We start from the raw sequence: 19159 nt of genomic DNA, 5'->3' as shown, positions 1-19159 counted from the left end.
CAAAAATCCTCCAACATCCTTGACCTCACAATTTACTGGATATGCGTACCTTTTGCCCGTTGAACGAAGTGCTCTCCCATGATGTGAATTTGAAGCCTGCCTTTCAGGTAACCTGGTGCCGTTCCATGTACTACTTTATCAACCTGCTTCTTGAAATTAAATTAAAATATTTTCTTCCGTGGGAAACCAATACATCTTTTACAAAGTGGGGAAGCTAAGATTTCTCTGCGAAAAGTCGGACAATGTCTAGGCTTCAATTTTCCAATATTGGAATGGTAAAAGTATTAATTTGCAGGGCATTGCATTAATCCAGTTTCTATCACACTAGTGCGCTAGTAATAGTAGTCATGTGCTTGCAGCCTGAATGTTTTCAGACGGTCACAGGTTGATGAGACAGCCGGGTTAACTCGGTCTTCTAAAAATATCCAGATAATAAACACCACCGAGAGGCCTCACTTTACTCATTTTTTTTATTTCACTCTTCAAAACTAAGGTATATATACTTTTGCTTTTTCTCAGAAATGCTTGACTATTTAAAGACTCAGTTGTATACTAGTTTAAACTCAGAGCTCAAACTAGTCCACACTTGAATTGTGACAGTTTGAATTAGCGCCTTTCTACGGGAGAACTGGAAAGAGCTGTGGTAATGCAAAGTGGACCAGAAATATGGCAAAAACCTTTTTCAGTAGTAGGAGCCGAGTCTTGGCAGGCAGCAAAGGCCTTAATTGTGGCACGGTCAGTGGCCGCATTGTACGCTGCAAGCCAGTGGCTGGTGACCATTAGAGTTCGTAAACCCGAATTTACTGAGGGACAGGGAAACTGCCTTCATGTGTACCTCTTCCATCTTTCAGTTCAATGAAGAGAGAACAAAGGACTGTTTAAAAGCTGGAGGTACTCATACAGTAGCAAGAGAGCACCATATAGTAGGGCAACTTGCCTGTGCCACCAATTGGAAATATGTTTCAGATGCCAAGGAGGACAGGGATTATGAGGGGAGCCCGATTTAAGACAAATCAAACCGGAAAGCACTTCTTCTGAATCAATTGGTTGAAAGTCAATGATTTCACAAGCAACTTTTAAGTGTATTTCATCATTAATGACTATATTAGAATTCCTAATAATGTTGATTTTTTTTAATATAAAATAATTAGACTGAGACACACAGTTCTTTTGACTGTTTGGACAGAGAAATAACAATGGGATGGCAGGCTGGACTGAAGCTCCTCACAAGGCAGCTTTGATGGGCTTAGTGGGTGTGAAGTTCCTATCATGAAAGTATAGGCACCTGGAAAGAAAAATACCTTTTTTGTAAGGTTCAAGTGCTGACTGGTATGTTGATTTAAGTTGCGATCATAATTATAAAACTAATAGCAACCAGCATTTTTAGAAGTTAAGAATTTGAAGGCTGGTTGTAAACCAGGACACAGATTGAGGTGATGATCTCAAACATTTGGACATTTTTGAAAACAACAGCATCAATTGTATATTGAATCAAAGTTTTAACAGAAGAGACCAAAGGCTCATGCTCTTCTCCAAGAAATGAACAGATTCCATAAACTTTTGGGGAAATTCAGAGAGCGTCAACACCAAGGCCTAGTCTCTGTATAATCCAAATTTCTCAAAATCACAGTGGACAAATGCAGGATCGAAAATACTGCAAAGTGATCAGTTGAAAATAAAGGTCATTGTTTTGCCATCATAAGACGATTAATGGGAATTGAAAAAGAGCATATTCTGCTTAACGTCTAGAGCCTGGAGAGAGATGCACTAATTTGCAGAATAGTGAAATAGTGTAGTAACCTTGAAACATAGATTCAAGAAAATCCAAATGTTAAAATGTGGTTCTACTAGTGCATTACGACAGTACTTAAAGATACTTAAATATTAATAAGCGTGCATGAGATTTGCAATATTGAAGGACCCACAAACAAATCCCATGACTGAAATCAACCAAGGTAAACGCTAGTTGTCATTAACATAGGTGATATGTGCTTCTCCTAAATCCATTTACCATGCACCATTAAAATCACACAAAGGTGTCTAACTGTGCATTGATAAATGATCATTTAATTTTAAATTAATTTATCGTAGACATAAATTAATTAAAAAATCCATATCTCAATGCCTCTCTGCATAACAAATATAATTTTTTCAAAAGAAACGTATTTCAGGAAAAGTTGATAAACAAATCCCCCACAACAAGAAACGAGAGGAGAACCCAAAAACATCTAAATCCATAAATTACCAAAACTCAATAATTATGTCTTCCCCCTGGTTTGGTAAAAGAGTGAAATCCGTCAAATAATAAAACAGCCTGCAAGCTCAGACTTTATATATTTCTTAGATGATTAAAAAAATGTTGTGCCAAGCTTGTGGCAGTAAACGTGCAACTTATTGGAAGATGTGTTTTACAACCAAGTATGCAGAATTGAGCTGAAGTTTAGTCATTACCTTGGAAGGTTGGCTTTGCCTACTATGATTTGCGTAACATCAAGTAGGGTGAAATTCTTACCTGCATAAGGTCCCGCCTTTCCTTCTCGCCCATTGAAATCGCTTGTCTTATGTTCCGGAGTTCATTCATTATAGCCTGAGCTTCATCCAGCTTATAGTTTGTGTGAGCAGTAGACATCTTACGGTCGATTCTGTAGAAAAGAAAAAAAAATTACGGCACCAGAAAGATTACATTTTAAATTACAGAATCCTATGTTTTACAGCATTTCTCATCCACCTCTGTGAAGTAACTACACTATAACCTGACCCTCCAGGACTGCATGAAAAAGGCAACACCTACAATACAATATGCCAAAAGATGGTTAAAAAGTCCAGCAATTTTAGTACATTAGAAAATCTACAATTTTACTAGATACATTTGGTTAGAGAAGCACCACAACTAAAATTAGGCAAGATAATTGATTCCAACCCAATTTAAAACTTATTTAGACAAATGCCAATTATGAGGAAGACCAAATTTAGCTTAGGAAAAGCAAGCAATTGGAGGCAAAACACACTCAATTTATAAACCGTTAAAAGCCTTGTTTTCAAATCTAGAATTGCCTTTACTCCGTCTCCTATTAGTTCATCGATTTGGTTTAATCAACCGGAATTTGTAGAGCAACTTAAGAACTGTCTGAAATTATTTCATGCTTAGAAAGGGAAACATAGCAAAAGATTTAAGAAGCATCACTGGGAGAAATAAAAAAAAAACTGACGATCGAATTTGAAAATATTATCCACATCTAAGTAGGAAAGAGTTCATGTACAGGTTGTATGCACAACAAGCAGGGAATACAGAATTTAGATACAGCTCAACGGACAAGCTGGGAAAGTATTAAACTGGCCATTTTAGACAGGAGCTATGCAGTCAAAATATCTCAATCAACATTGCATTGGATTACAGAACTATATTAATTCTCGGATGACAACAGAAATTCACAAGGAGGAGTCTGCCACCAAGGTCTGTTAGTTTTTAAGAGAACGGTACAGAAATGAAATAAGATATAGGCAAACAAAAATATAGGCAGCAGCAAGATTAGCCTTGGGAATTTGACGATGATCTTAGTCATGCGAGTTCCAAGTTGACCGAGGTACATTTCTTATGCTGTATCAACTCTTAGGGTATTAATATAGAACAGCAGCCTTAATCATCAACTGAGATCAGCATTCTGAAATGTGAAAGATGGCAGCTAATGCAAACTATTTAATATATATATCGGGAATTAAGCAGGTGTGGATCAATGGATCGGAGTTCTATGATCCTAAATACCTCCAGCCATGTTAGAGATATTTTCACAATTTTTTCTTCATTTTGCAAAAGCAGGCATAATTGCATTTATTCAAAAATATGCATAAAACAACGAAGAGTCTGACTGCATCAGACAAAATCACAAACAGTGTTTTTTTGGTTAGCTCCACAAGTCTTTGAGATTTTAAATAAAAAGTACTGATCAACATAACATATACCAATCAGACACTCCACCTTAATGCCATTATTGACATCTAATATACAAAGCTCTATAACGGCAAGACTGGTATGCAAGCAATACACAAATGGCTTGATTTAAAATGGAGTAAGCAACTTACATAAGCGGCGATTGATGACCGATAAATTCCTGCTATGACATATCAAACGGACTCACAACAATGGCAAGATCATACTCTTAAGGAGACACTGTATCACCAAGAAACAAAAGAACAAGAATAGAACAGAGTAGAGAAGAATAATGAATTGAAGGTATGGAGGAGAAGGAGATAAATGAAAAGAGGGGGCTGGATGCATAATGAAGGAGACTAGTAAAAGCACTAAGGAGATGACTGCAATAATCAGGATGTGAGGATGACTCAGTGTTGCTGGATAACGATATACAAGAACCCTCCAATAAATATACTTGTCTTTTGAACATGAAATATTGCTGGATAAACTATTTATTGCCAGCTTGCCTTTGGCACTGTGAATTATGAGCACTACAGACAGAAGTTACCCAAGGACACTAAGTGTGGAAAGCGATAAGGTTCGCAGATTTCCAGTCTATTGGGATCTGTTTGACCGCGATGGTTAATAAAAGGTCAAAATCTGATCTCGGTTAAGCATTACAAGTATTGATAAACATGGATCGAGCCTCAAGAACCTATACATTTTCAGGGCACCTGGGAAGAGAAACAGGGGATTGAAGGAGAAGGTGCAGTGAGGAACAGTAAATAAGCATTACACCTCCCCTGTGGTCAGGGAGTGGTTGTAAGGAAGAAACCTGTCAAGTATAGGAGGATAGCCACATCAGAATCAACTCATTCTGGCCCATGGGTTAACTGTGAACCACCTCCTGCTCAACACCTCCAAAACAGAATTCCTTCTCATCTCTCCTCCAAATCACACTCCTATGCCGGACCTCTGGATGAATTACCTCACCGCCTTCAACTGCCCCCCTCTCCTCATTATCGACTCAGTTAAGTCCCTCGGAATCACTCTAGACGAGCGCTTGAACATGAAGACTCATATTAGCAATGTGTGCAAGGGAGCTAACCACCTGTTGAGGATACTCAGGAATCTCAAACCTTTCCTCCCACAAGCTAACTTCAAACATGTGGTCCAAGTGCTTGTTTTGCCAAGACTAGACTATGGCAGTGCTATGCTCTGTGGTCTCCCCAAATATACCTTGGCCCCATTAAGGGCCTCGTTGACTGGTTACGGTTACCAAAAGAAATGCGCACATCTCCCCAGTCTTGAAATCCCTAAATTGGCTGCCCTACGAAGCAAGAATACAGCTAAAGATTGCATGCCTATCGCACAAAGCCCTCCATTTCAAACCCCCCAGTTATCTAGCACAAAAGCTAGAAATATCCAGAGGGGGTAGACCTTCTAGGAGTGCCAACTCTCTCCTCCTGAAACCTCAGATCTTTCACAAAAAGAGAACATGCCACCAAGCTTTCTACGGCTCAGCTCAGAAGATCTGGAACTCTCTCCCACCGGAAATACGTAGAATCTCCTCCAAGGTTACCTTCATATTGGAAGTAAAAAGATTCCTTATGAACAAGTTCTTACGTAATAGGTTGTTGGATCGTCTGCTCTATGCACTGGACTTACACCTTTAAACCCTGCGCTGGATGCTATTCTATCTCGATATGTGCCAGTTATTTTCTTATTATTTTGCTGACCCCGTGCACTTGTAACCGTTCTCTTCCTGCGAGTTCTATTTTGATATGTGTTTCTGTCTGTATTCCTATTTGACACTTGTTCTGCAACTGTTACCATCCTTTCCCCATAATTGTAAAGCGCTCTGATATCCCTCGGGATCATGTTCGCGCTATATAAAACTTCATAAATAAATAAGGAATTAATTAAATGACCATCTCTCTATTGGTCCTATAATTATGAAGACTTTCTTTGCACTACCATGGAGATTCTGCATATTTTTAACATACAGACACCAGCTCATGCCTCTCCTCCACTGCTCATTTGTAGGGAATTTAGGGTGACCCCACTCCTAGGTAATGTTCCTGCCTGCAATCATCAACCTCAGAGTAGACTGTAGCTATGTGTCTAGGCAGACAAGATCACACAGATACCCCACTACGGTCAATGTCATCTATGCGCCCATATGAGAGACTGTTCAGTTCCCCCTTCCCAGAAGACCTCAATAACCCACATCTACAAAGCATGGCACAAAGTACCCTTGTTTTTCTTGCACCTAATACAAGTCACTTTGGCCATCAGAGCCACGGCAAATGCCTGGACCTGCTGAAGTACACCCTTTGTAAGAGCTTAAGCGGTCTACGTCTCACGATGGACAATATAGTCTTTTCCCTCGGCTGAATTAGGGCTTATTACTTGCACTATTCTTCAAAAGTACCTAGGTTATTCTCTCAAATCACATCTTGCACATCACTATGTCATAGTGGCTGTTCAAGGCATGAGAACAGTCCAATTAGCATGCATCCGTGTGCCATTTTCTTTCTCCCACAGAGGAAATGCAAATTAGTTTCCTCACCCCTCACTTTTCTTTTAATATAAATCAAGTGATCCTGTGATGGAGCATATGATTAAGCATTAGCTGTCAAAAAACGAGATGCCCAACAACCGGGAGCTTTGCATTCTCTGCTCAGGTATGCATCAATCACATAGTGAACTAGAAAATGAAGGCAAAAGCATCTACGGTGAGGCCGCCTCAATACTAAAACTCTGAGTGAAGGGTTACACATCTCAAAAATACTCTGAGGAATAAAAAATGAGTGTGCTTAAAGATCCAAGTGAATCTGAGTAAGACCATTTTCAACAGGGCTATGCTACCCAGTAAGGAGAGAAGCAACTTCCAGTGCTGAATAACTATGTTGAATTCATTATGCAATGGGATCAAGTTGCAGTCACTGAATTGTTCCCAAGACAGGAGGTTTCCATACCCAGTTATCTAAAGCTGTTCTCACATTTAGGTAGAGGTCCACAGGTAAAGCAAGAGAATATATTTGGACCAGAAAAAGAGAGGACTTGGACCAGCTCATAAGAAAATTGAAGTGTACCCAAATTCCCTTATTATATAAAGTAATCTAAGGATTGCGTCCATATGGATCCACAATATGCAACAAAAACTTCTCCACATACAAAGGTATCTCATCGTCACCGCCACAACTGCTGCTGTTTCAAGTATACCATTTAACCAGACTTCCCACCACAGAAACAAGACGTGGTGATGGAATAAGTCCTCCTGCCCTGATGAAACTGTTGAGAGAATACTGAGTTCACCCTAATTACAGAAGCGGTAGACCCATGTAGAATAGCAACACAAACATGTTCAGGCCGGAAACCCATCTGCTGTAAGATACTCAAACGGAAGCGGCCTTCAAAGGAGTCAAGCCCCTTTCCGGCATCTAAAGAAAAAAACATAATGGGACCTGCAACACAGTTCACCCTATCTCATCAATTAATAAGTCAAAGCAGATCGTTTCGTGTTAATCTGTGGCACAGAAATTCTGGTACTAGTTAACTAAAGAAGCCATGATCGCGAGAAACTGATGAGCAAAGATTTTTAACAACATCTTGCCCTGCTAAATTGATAGGGGAAAGGGGGATTAAGCAGTGTAATTGTAGCATGTCTGGCAGCAAAAGCCTCCACAGCTCCGCCCCCCACAGCTCTGGAGTCCAAGAGACGACTGGGGAGTCTGGGACCAAACAGGTCATGCAAGAGATTGAACATAGTCACTATTAGGCTACTGTGGCCAAGAGCTGTCTCATATTGGAGGAAGTAAATGGTCGTTTTCACTTCATCCAATAGTAAATGCTCCAACAGGGGGAGCATGAGGTACTGAAGAATTGTCTCCTCGATGGGGCCATCATCCAACAAGCATGGGCGGTAGAATTGTTGGTACTAGTCAGTGAATGCCCAGTGGAACTGCCAAATCAGTTCATACATTCCCACATTTCATGTCCATTATTACACTTAACCACCAGGATTCCTACTTCTGCCATATGGGTTTGCAATGCAGTTTACCAGCCTTGTTGCCCACCTCATACAGCCTCCTTTGCAGTCCAATCCAAGCATACTCTGTTGCCCAGTTCCATGTTCACTCTTTAGCCTATTCAGCACCCTCTTCCCAGAGTCATCGGAGAATGTGAAGAATTCTTGCTCCTTTGCGAGGATGGCAAATTTAAGGTCAGTAACATTGCAGAGTGAACTGCTGTAGTAAGTTTGCTCTTTATATAGTGGGTCAAAACGAGGCACACTGTGTAAAGATGTCCAGGCAAGCCCCAAATAGTTTACAGAGGCACAAATCATATCCCAAATGCTCTCTTTTGTGGTAGTGTGGACACGCAGTTAGGCTTATCAGGGGGTAGTAACACTATTCATTATATGAATATAGATACCAAGATCACTGGAATAAGGTAAGTATTTTTTGAGATATGAATTTTTATACGTTTCAAAAATTCACACTTGGTGCAATTTCTGGAGTGGTAATGTTATCCATTTGGGAAAAAGGGGGTGGTGATGGACAGAGTTTCTGAATGATGCAGAATACTCTTACCAAGTCAAGAGATCATGGTTTTAATCCATCACCGTTTTTTAGCTCACTGCATCATCCCAGCTCAGAACCTGGCTACATGCAAATTAGTCTGTACCTGTCCCAGTGCATGATGGGAACAGGGCAAACCAAACTACCAAGCCAATTCTTATACTGGGAAGGAAACAAGCTTCCGGGGACCGGTTTCTGGCATCACAGCCTTCGTCGGCCCGGCTTGCCTGAATCCTGATGGTGCAATGAGCAAGGGACTCACGTCTGAGCATACCCTCCCACACTGAGTGTGGATAAAATCGATTTGGGAAAAAGGGGGTGGTGATTGACAGAGTTTCTGAATGATGCAGAATACTCTTACCAAGTCAAGAGATCATGGTTTTAATCCATCACTGTTTTTTAGCTCACTGCACCAGCAAGGGACTCACGTCGGAGCATACCCTCCCAACTTGGTAAGAGTATTCTGCATCATTCAGAAACTCTGTCCATCACCACCCCCTTTTTCCCAAATCGATTTTATCCACACTCAGTGTGGGAGGGTATGCTCAGACGTGAGTCCCTTGCTCATTGCACCATCAGGATTCAGGCAAGCCGGGCCGACGAAGGCTGTGATGCCAGAAACCGGTCCCCGGAAGCTTGTTTCCTTCCCAGTATAAGAATTGGCTTGGTAGTTTGGTTTGCCCTGTTCCCATCATGCACTGGGACAGGTACAGACTAATTTGCATGTAGCCAGGTTCTGAGCTGGGATGGTGCAGTGAGCTAAAAAACGGTGATGAATTAAAACCATGATCTCTTGACTTGGTAAGAGTATTCTGCATCATTCAGAAACTCTGTCCATCACCACCCCCTTTTTCCCAAATCGTGGTAATGTTATCCTACAGAGGAAAACCATGTATTGGATTCGGGCACTAATCAATGACTTACAGGGCCCTTCTCCTGTACTTAAGATGAGTATGGGACAAGGTCCAAGGCCACATCAACAGGGCACCTCAGTCGGCACTGGGGCAGCCGGGTGCAGAGGTGTAATTTGCCGTTGGGTGCCCGATTCACTTCAATAGAGAACGGTCTGGTCAGAAAGAGGCTGCAAGCTTGGACAGGTGGGTATGTCTTGGTGAACCCACAGGGGAGCTCAATCCTTGAGATGCTAAGGAACGTAGGGACACCATTGGACCACTTCTCCTCTGGTTGTGGTGCTCAGGTGCAGTGCTGTCTTTTGGCGTTGGGTACATGCTGCAGTGGACACTTGCGGTTAAGGGGGCCTGCACAAAGAGGCTGCAGGCGGAGACTGGGATTCCAGTCTAGGCAAACCCAATGGCGGGCTCACTCTTTGAGGGGTCTCAGGACCCTGTTGGCACCGTCACCGTGCTTTGATATGTCCGGTGGCAGCAGTCGAAGGCTCTCTCTTTGTCTTGGTTCTGCAGAAAAGGGGAAACTAGGACAGCTGGACCACTCTTGATGTGGGTGTCACTGTCCCTAAAGTCCCTCAACGTACAGGTCGGCCTTCCTCGTGTTGGTGTTAGGTTTGGACACAACAAGCCTTGGTTGGTGCAAGGGGTCCGGTGCCCAGGTATTGGTACTGTGCGGCTTTGGTTGGTTCTGGCATCCCCACACTTTGAGGGAGGACAGATCTGACCTGTGGGAACACTGCAACCTCTTCCTGGGCAGCTGCAGCATTTGTAGTCCCGATAAGCGGCAGGACGATGAACCAAAGCCTTGCTTCTTTAGTGCCTGCGGCTGCAGGGGAGTAGCTCCTATGGTGATTTGCGAAGAACTTGCAGCCCTCCGGGTTCCTAGGAGTCTTTACAGCAGCGGAACAAGTTTGTTTTTCAAGAGGGTCGGGTGCCACAGGCAGGCTGCCAGGGTTGGCGCCAAGTCAGTCAGGCTCATCTGTTCTCGGGTCAGCAATCTTCTCTGTCCACTCCTTCTGTGTGTCCAATTAATCTGAGGTCCTGGCATCAGGGGAACCACCTAAATACATCATGTGGAGCGTTACAGGGAGTGTCAGGTAGTAGCCAATGGGCTACCAACCTTTAGGTGACTACACCCTCTATATGACCACTTCCTGTGGGAAATGAGCATTAACCTGACCCAGAGGACCTAATTCCACCAAAAACCAAGATGGTGGAATTTTCCTAGTCATGTTCCCTTCAGGTAGCCCTCCTCAGGGAAACTAGCCTGAGGGTGAACACGCCTCCTGACTAGCTAATTTCCCTACCTGTCCTGGTGCCAAATGGGCCCGGGCAGGAGGTGGAATTTTCCCTGTCTGGAGGAAGCAAGGGTCGCATATCAAAGGCAGTAGAGGCCTTTGAAGATCCCTGCCTCGATATGCTGATTTACTAACCATCCTGTTTGGAGGAGGTGATAACACCTCCTTCCCGAGCAGGCATTGTTTCCGACCTCAGAAAAGCGTGGGCTTTCACCTCCAGGGGGTCAGAAACACGTGACCCCTGGATACATTTACAAATAAATCCATCACGGGAATCAGTGTGGGTTTATTAATACAAAGGTGTTTGATACCAAACACCATGGGTTTCAGTGAAGCCACTATGTAGCTGGGAAACTCGTTTTGACCAGTGCCCAGTACATACCTTAAGTTGGCTTCCCTGTTCACTTGTACTGTCGGCAATGGAACTGACCAGCACAGGGGCAGGTCTGCTCATGCAGATATGTTCTCATAATGCACCCTAGCCTCAGGGCTGTAAGGCCTGCTGTAGGGGTGACTTACAAATGTTGCATGCAGTGATAGGGGAAATGGCGCAAAAGGTGCTTGTTCCATGTTGTGTTTTCACTTTTTAGAGCACCTTGTCAGCCAGCCTGCAGTGGAACAAGATCTGCTGCAGCATGGTTAATTGGGGATCAATTGACCAGATACCTTGTTTTGGGGAAAGAACACTGGAACAGGGGACCTGGTTCACAGGAACCCAGTGCACTACAGTCAGAGCTGCATCAAACACCAGGGAAAAAGTGTGTGGGGCGGGGGGGGGGGGGGGACGACTACTGCAACAAAAACCCAGCTTCCTACACCTGCTTTTGTAGGGCACTTTAGATAAGGTCTTCAACCTCAGAACCATCAACAAGGTTTCACAAATTCCAAACTGGAATACACCATAGCATGAATTTCCAACAATGTAAAGGATGGCTAATGTGGTGAAAGAGTTTAAAGTCAAAGTCATTCAACTACCAAGTGCAGTGTATCCAAATTATCACAGTCCACGCCATAAAGAACGCCAACTGCCACCAAGAGCGAGGAATGATCAGAAATGCCAAAAAAAATACCACCCACGCAAACAAGTAAATCTTCAGACCATGTTTCGAGGAAATATGTTTAATCTAGAAAGCCTACTGCAAATACTACCTGTGTCTGCCATGTTCCTCTTGCAAACAACCCTCAGACTGAAGACAGCAGTGAACGTTGCCAGTCCTGAGGCCCAGGACTAATAGAGGCCTGCAAGTCTGACAAATCAAGCATAGCATCATGGCATTATTAAAAAAGCTCCCGGATATATGAGCTATGTTAAGAGTTTTGGTCAGTTATACATAATATCCAAGTGGTGCCATTCACCTGACAGTAACAAAGCAACCACTAGCGCATTTTCTGTGCAGCTCAAAATAGAGCGATATCCTGAGATATGTAGCTACTCCATTGGCTGAAGCCTGAAAGAACCAGGAGTGGGTACCGCCACTTCTTACAAAGGCATCCACTGAACAGCAGGTGGGGCTCCTAAAACTTAACTAAATCAGAGCATGTCTTAAGAATTTGAGAGAAAACCCCGTTTCATCTAGTCTCTCACCCACTCGCATTCCAATTGAAAACAATACAGGATATCTGCAACACCCTGGATTCCTCAACGCTCTTCATACTGAGTATCATCGGTCAGACCAGCCTGACCCTGTAGAGATGGTACCCGCCACCTGTTCCTTGTGATGCCAAGATATCTAATGCCTGTTCCAAAACCCCAAACCGCTACTCCTCCTCTGCAACCTTCAACATACACTTCCATACAGTGAGTAAAAAACTATCCCTCAGCTCAACGTACATCATGCCTACAACCCCAAAATGTTTAAATGGCTTCACAATTCAGGGAGCCTTTATTCAGTCTGCCTCCCAGTTAAGTTTTACAACCACCCAAGCACAGGGTCCATCTTGAGCATCCAAGCTTGTGCAAAATCTCTGCTGCAACTCAAGCCGTCTTGTGCCTCAGGTAAGGAGTCCATTCTGCATTTGCCACTGTCATTCTTGATTCACTTGTGCGTGACTAATGCAGTTTGCTTGAGGGTCTGCGGGAGGAACTCGCCAATCAATCGCTTGTTTTTCTTGACAGCCAAATAACAGAGCACTCCTCCTGCTCGAATGTTCTCAGCAACAATAGTTACACAATGCTCAAAGGCAAGCAGTAGGGGACAGACTTCAGAGAAAGACTAGCAGGAATGTAACCATCTCAAGCCAGCTACTTTCCTTACTGTTATGTTTACCATTCTTGAGTACTTTCATTATCTTCCTAATTCAACTTCAAAATCTATTATTTTTATCGTTTTCTTTAATAAACTTGTCCCTAGCAGTTTTGTAAATTTGAACATAGCCTCTATTTGTTCAATGACTTCTCTGCTTTTTCATACATTCTTTTGTCTCGCTAATACCAAAATGCGGAGTGGTTTGCTATTGTTTTTGACAACAGTGATATTTTTTTCTTTTGTCTTCCTACTGTTTGCATTTTGAGAGTTAAGCAAATAATAACATGATCTTTTCTATTATTAGTACATTTTGCCTAAAAACTTTCCATCCCTGAGCAAATCCCCCTTCTTCTAAAAATTGACTTCCAATGTGTTAAGTCTAAAATGGGAGAATGCTGCATTTGGGCTACTTCGAACCTGTCCCAGGTACAAGAAGCAGTGCTTCACCGTCACCGTCAGTGGTATCTGGAACAAGTTGCTTTCAGAAAAGCCAAGTATAGGACATCACTGTTCCTAGTGCACCAGGTAACATCTAGCAGCACCAAAATTGAAGCAATATACAGTATCCAGCACATTTGTTTGTTAGGAGAACATGTATAGCATTTAAAACATCAGATTAAATTAAATTTCTTCAATCTAGATTTTCAAACCATATCCAAAATCAAATGTTTAAAGCCCCATCTGAAACTAGTGAAAAATATTAGATTCTCAGAGAAGGCTAAGTTTTCATTTGGATGGGAACCCATTTTAAAGCCTGCATGAACACAGCTTCTCATTTCCAAGGAAGCACAGGAAGGAAAGGGAATGACTATTTCCACCCTGCCCCTTTTGTTTGAGGACGATGACGGAGTCTGCAAGCTCAAGTCATCTAACTACTTTACTAAGATATAAATCTTTTCCCACACTGAAACCATAGGAGTATTTTTCTACTTAAGCCTAACCAGCGTCGAATCACAGAATAGCCTGCAGAGATTATCAGGAAAGGAAATTTGACTGCATAAAGGCGCTAAGCAGGCGTCGCTTTTGCCTGCAGTTTTTATATATATTTCCACTTCCCTTTGTCAACATGCAATAACGTGGAACGCCCAATACAGCTCGTGCATGGACGAAAAAACATGAGCAAACCCTAAAGATTCCATGCTGCTAGTTATTTTAGTAGATGGGCCTGCTTGAGTCCAGAACAAGCCATTTTGGGGGCAGGGCAAGCAATTAAATTGCAGTGCTGCCTCAAACAGTAATACTGAAGAATATATTGTTTTATTTCATTGTCTATCAGAGAACATCTGCATATATAGTGCTGATCAATCAAGATGGGAGAGGTTGAGGAAGAGGATAATAAGTTAAGACATCTCTATGGAGAACTTTGCACCTAAGGAATCTAGGTTATACAGTGTCCTGGGAGAACGAATCTTGGAGGAGGGACTGTGCATCTCAATAAGAGAAATTCGAATCAAAGTTACTTAGATGACAAGTAACACTTTTAGTAAAAAGTCTGAAAGCGAATCAAGCTACAGGAGGGAAGGCCTTGGTACATGACCACTGATGAACTGGCATACTCTGAGAGTTAAGTAACCATAAGTTTACATTGCAAAATCACAGTAAGAGAAAGATACTTTGTGGAATAACTTAAAGTTCTACCCAAGACAAAGTTTGAACACTACTGTCAGCAGTGGAACAAAAGATGACAATTTGCGCTACATGGGTTTTGGCGAAGAAAAAAAAGTTTAAAAAAAACAAATTAGTAGCCCTGGAAGGAACTATGGATGCTATGTCTGAAGCTCAGATTGTCCATCGCTCCATGGCAGTAAGGCCACACATAGTAGGTAGTTTGAAGATCAACATCCTTGAGAGGTTGTAAAATTGACAGCTAGTTATTATTGGTACTACAATTCCTACTTCAACCCCAAACCAGTAGTAAAGAGACGCTGCATGGAATTCCTGACCAAAACATTAAATTTCAATCTGTCAGGTGAGAGTAAGAAAGAGGTGTTCACTCCCTAGCAGAAGGCACAAGGACAGAGACAGAAGAAGCTGGGAGGGCAGTGGTGAGGCTTGATGACGAGGCATAAGAAATTGGGATGGCAAGAAAAGGGGCTGTAAAAAAAATCCAGTTTTCAGGAAAGATGAAATCAATTTATTAGGATTTAAAATTAGAAATGCAGCAATAATGGCATGCAATCATTCACAGGGGAATAAATGGATATTAAAATACAGGAATCTGCATTTAACACAATCTACTTGAAATATACACATAGCCATGTAAATGTGTGTTAAACTGAGAAGAATGGGCAGTACAGATATATCATCAATTTCAACTAAATATTGAAGACTGAGGAACGACTGATGAATGTCAACAGGTTTTCAATTATTCAACTAAGGCAGAATGTTTACACTGAGTAATGCTTTTTATCTAGACAAAAAAGTACAAAAACTGATTTCACTCGCTGCGCGTCATCATATTGCCTAAACTCAGAAGTGCTTCAGTGTGTGTTCTCGAAAGTTTTTTCGTTAAGTAATATGTGTTCATGTATGTGCGCGAGGTACGCTTATTGGGGACATGTTTTCAAATCTGTTGCGGGGCCAGGGCTTTAAGTGGGCCGGGTCTCACCGGGTCTGAGCACCGGCAGTTTTTTTAAGGGGGCCTCAAAACGGGTCTCTATCGGGCTCTGTTTCGTGCCCTGGCACAGACGATCCGGGTTTTTTTTCCGGACTGCGGTGACAGCAGGCACATCAATGTGCGAGTGGTGAGCGTTGTAGGGGAAGGGACATCCTTTAAAGAGTCATTTTCTCTCTGGATTCCCCTTCCAGGTTTTGAATCTCAGGAGCAGCAACATTGTCGTGGTGTCACCACCAGGGCTTTGAGTGGAAGTGTTTTCATTATTATATACAAGCCATAGTTGCTGCTTATTTATCTTATGCAACTAGCAACCATTGACAAAGCCAATAGTCCTGACTTGTAGGCATGATGTGATTTGTTGTATCATATATCTGGACGCAATGACAGGAACAGCAAAATACAAGTCAGGCGGTACACTGTGCTAAACACAGATTTTTAGCTTACGTATTTTTAAGCCACACCCTTAATTACATTGACCACGCCCCTTTGAGAGACCCCCCAGTTTTTTCATCCCACTTAAAGCCCTGTGCGGGGCTCACAAGCCTATTATGAGGCTGCTACTGCCCACAGGGCGCCGAGTGCTCGGGCAACAGGACAACGGGTGGCAGTGAAATGCGAGGAGAAGAGTCACTGTGACACTTTTTGGATTGGTCCGATATAAAAAAAAAAACATTCACACTAGTCCAAGATAAACGTATCTTGATATTTTAAAGCCCACCTACTGTAACTTTACATAACTGCACAAGGGTCTCACCAAAGTATAGCTATGCTTTTGACGAACGCTTCTCTTATCTACAAATTTTCAAATTATTGTTAAAAAAAAATATGTTGCATGTAAAACCTGTCCATGGCAGCGCCAGCGGGATACACGTGTGCACTCCGGTGAACTATTTTTACTCCGCATTTTGAAGGGGAAAAAAAATTACTGCCGGCAGTCCACAAAAACTCCCCTTAAAATGCCACATCTTGCCTCCACGAATAATGGAAAGTTTTGTTGAAGCCCCTGCCTCTTGCATCATCAGCCTTGGCAGCGCGCCTTCCGCAACCACAGCCTGCTTCCTGCACGGCGTCCATCAACAGCAGGTACTGTTAAAGGAGCCAGCCCCCCCCCCTCCCGCCAGCCCCCCCCCTCCCCCTACCACCCCCCCCCCCCCCACCCCTTAATCAGGCCTTGTCCCAATCACAGGAACAATACCCGTTTTGTTTCACCGGGATCTCCTAAGCATCATGGTGTGTTCTCTCAGGGCAGTGGCTCGCGCTCTTTGTGTGTATATAAAACGTACGCTCGCGGGGGCTGAATCTTAGGAGATAGGTGAAACGATGTTAGGGTGCAACGGACAAACACTGTTCCCACTTACATAGTCACGTCTTAGGGTGCACAAACACTGGGCTCATGCAGATATGAAAAGAGCACCTTTGGTTGAACTCGGAGACGTTCTAAGGCATGGGCAAAGTGGGCTCTTGCCCATAGCCCCAACCTTGGGGGGGGGGGGGGGGGGGGGGCTTGATAGAGTCACCTTTGTTCTGCAGACAGTCTTGACCTGATGGCCTTAACTAATTCTTAAACTTTTTTTAAAATACCGCTTTCCTTCCATGAATTTTTAACGTGTGGTGTGTCAGACTACTGCAGACATTTTGCAGAGAAATGTGTTTATGTTTCATACACCGTCCATAAAAAAAAGTTGCTTTTAGATCAGATCAGGACCTCACAAATGAACAAGCATTGGCATAGCCAATAGGTCTCGCCTTTGGGACCTTATAAGTTTAGCCATGCATCAGATTATCCCCTATTAGCATGCCCACACAGTCAACATTTTGGCAATATTTCAGGGGAGAAGCAAAAGGGTGAGTGGGGAGAAGATGTAATTAAGGGCGTGGCTTAAATATACGCAGGCTAAAAATCTGTACTTAGCATAGTGTGCCGCCCGACTAGTATTTTGCTGCTTCTGTCTTTGAATACAGATCTTTAATACGGATACAACACGTAACATTACACGTACAACAAGCATGGGCTATTGGTTTTTGCCAATGGTTGTTGTTTGGGCTGCTTTGGGTTCCCGGACTGGCCCTGCCTATAGCGTACAGAAGGAGGGTCTGTCGACTCTTAAGAAGCTGCGAGTGCCCATAGAACGGGAATGAGTGGCCTCAGCAGGCATAATGTGGCAGCCACATCTCTTATGTAGACCCAGTAGTGGAAAGAATGGGAAGGTCCCCTCTCTGAGAGAGCCTGGGAGGTGGAGTGTGACTGAACCCTAAGAGATCCTAAGTGGGCACAGAGTACGAATGCCACAAGGCTCGCAGAGCAGGGACACAGCTATATATTGTGCAGCAGGTACAGTGGCCCCAGAGACCAAAGGTTGAATGAGGTCAAAGGCTTAGATTTTTTTTAACACAGTGCTTGTCTCGTCCTAGCTCTGTGTGTGCTCTTTTGAGTGGGTGGATTGTGTAGGGAGTAGAGGAAAAGCGAGACATATAATAGAGGGAGGAATGGAATGTAAGAAAAGGAGGGGCTGAAAGGAAGCAGAAGAGAGCATAGAATAAGAGAACAGGGGAAAGGGATAACTAGAAAAAGGATATAAAGAGAAGCATAAGGGGCAAGAGATGAGGATGAGAAATATGCCAGAATAGGGATGCCTGGGAGAGAAGGAGATATGGGCAAGTGAGAGACCAGAGAAGGGAAGAGATTGGCATAGAAAATGATTAGGAAGGAGAAACCCTGAAAGGGACCAACGAAATGAGAGGGGAAACAGATAGGGAAAGTGAGGAGACAAGGAAAGACAGGCAGAATGAGCAACTTGGAAACTTGTGACAAGGGATGCACCTAATATTAGTGCTTAAGAAAAATAAGGACAAAAACAGCCAATAAACGCCCTACACACTGGCTGCTCAGACCAGCCCGTGGGGCTTGATGACCTTATAGGGCAGCCCGACCCTGGTATCCATGGTTGTGAGGGACCCACTGCTCCCAAATTACACTCGTATTTTAACCTCGGCACAGGGTGCGTAAGGGTGCATTTTCAGTGATTGCATTAGAGCCTTGATACCCTGACAGCACGAGGCCCCGGGGTAAAGCACAGCACAGAAACCCACCACAGGGTGGTCTGGAGAAGCGAAAGAGAAAGCTGGTCACCGGTTATGAGCGGGCGAGTTGTAAGTTTCAAGAAAGGGCGCCTCGTGTCTCTCTCCATTCCGCTCCCTGCGCTAGAAATATAGCCTCGCTGAGCTGTGTTGGTAAATAATATCACCAAGCACGCAGAGCACCTGCAGCATAGTAATTCAACAAACTAACATGTTAGGGCCTTCAAATTAACACGTTGCGTAATTATGCTAGTCATAAGCAAACCTACATCACAGAAATTCGAAAACAGAAAGCCTCGAACATAAAGTAGGAAATGCTATGTAATGTAGCATAGCACTTACCAGAATGTCCAATTAGCGGTCCTAAATCCTGAAAGTAAAACATTGAGTGAAAATTCAGTCATGGGTGAGGGTAACAATCCATGTCGCATGGATCAGAGACAAAGCGAGTCAGTCTGTAATACAGTGGGGTAATTATACCGCTAAAAGGCTTAGCGAAGTTGCTGTATATTAAGG

The 19159-nt window shown here is 43.1% G+C and overlaps 1 protein-coding gene across 3 annotated transcripts in view; it reads right to left on the bottom strand.

Moving 5' to 3' along the window:
- The window catches only part of WWC3 (WWC family member 3), a 457878-nt gene that overhangs the window by 242214 nt on the left and 196505 nt on the right, over positions 1-19159 (bottom strand). For all 3 annotated transcript variants that reach the window (XM_085622192.1, XM_085622194.1, XM_085622193.1), the window contains one exon: positions 2513-2642. In XM_085622192.1, coding sequence (XP_085478318.1) covers positions 2513-2642 — 130 coding nt within the window. The remainder of the gene's footprint in view (positions 1-2512; positions 2643-19159) is intronic.

The sequence above is a fragment of the Triturus cristatus genome, chromosome 8 (assembly GCF_964204655.1).
Source record: "Triturus cristatus chromosome 8, aTriCri1.1, whole genome shotgun sequence".
NCBI classification, from domain to species: Eukaryota; Metazoa; Chordata; class Amphibia; order Caudata; family Salamandridae; genus Triturus; species Triturus cristatus.
Note: the sequence above shows the minus strand (reverse complement) of the source record. Positions and strands in the feature narration are given on the sequence as shown.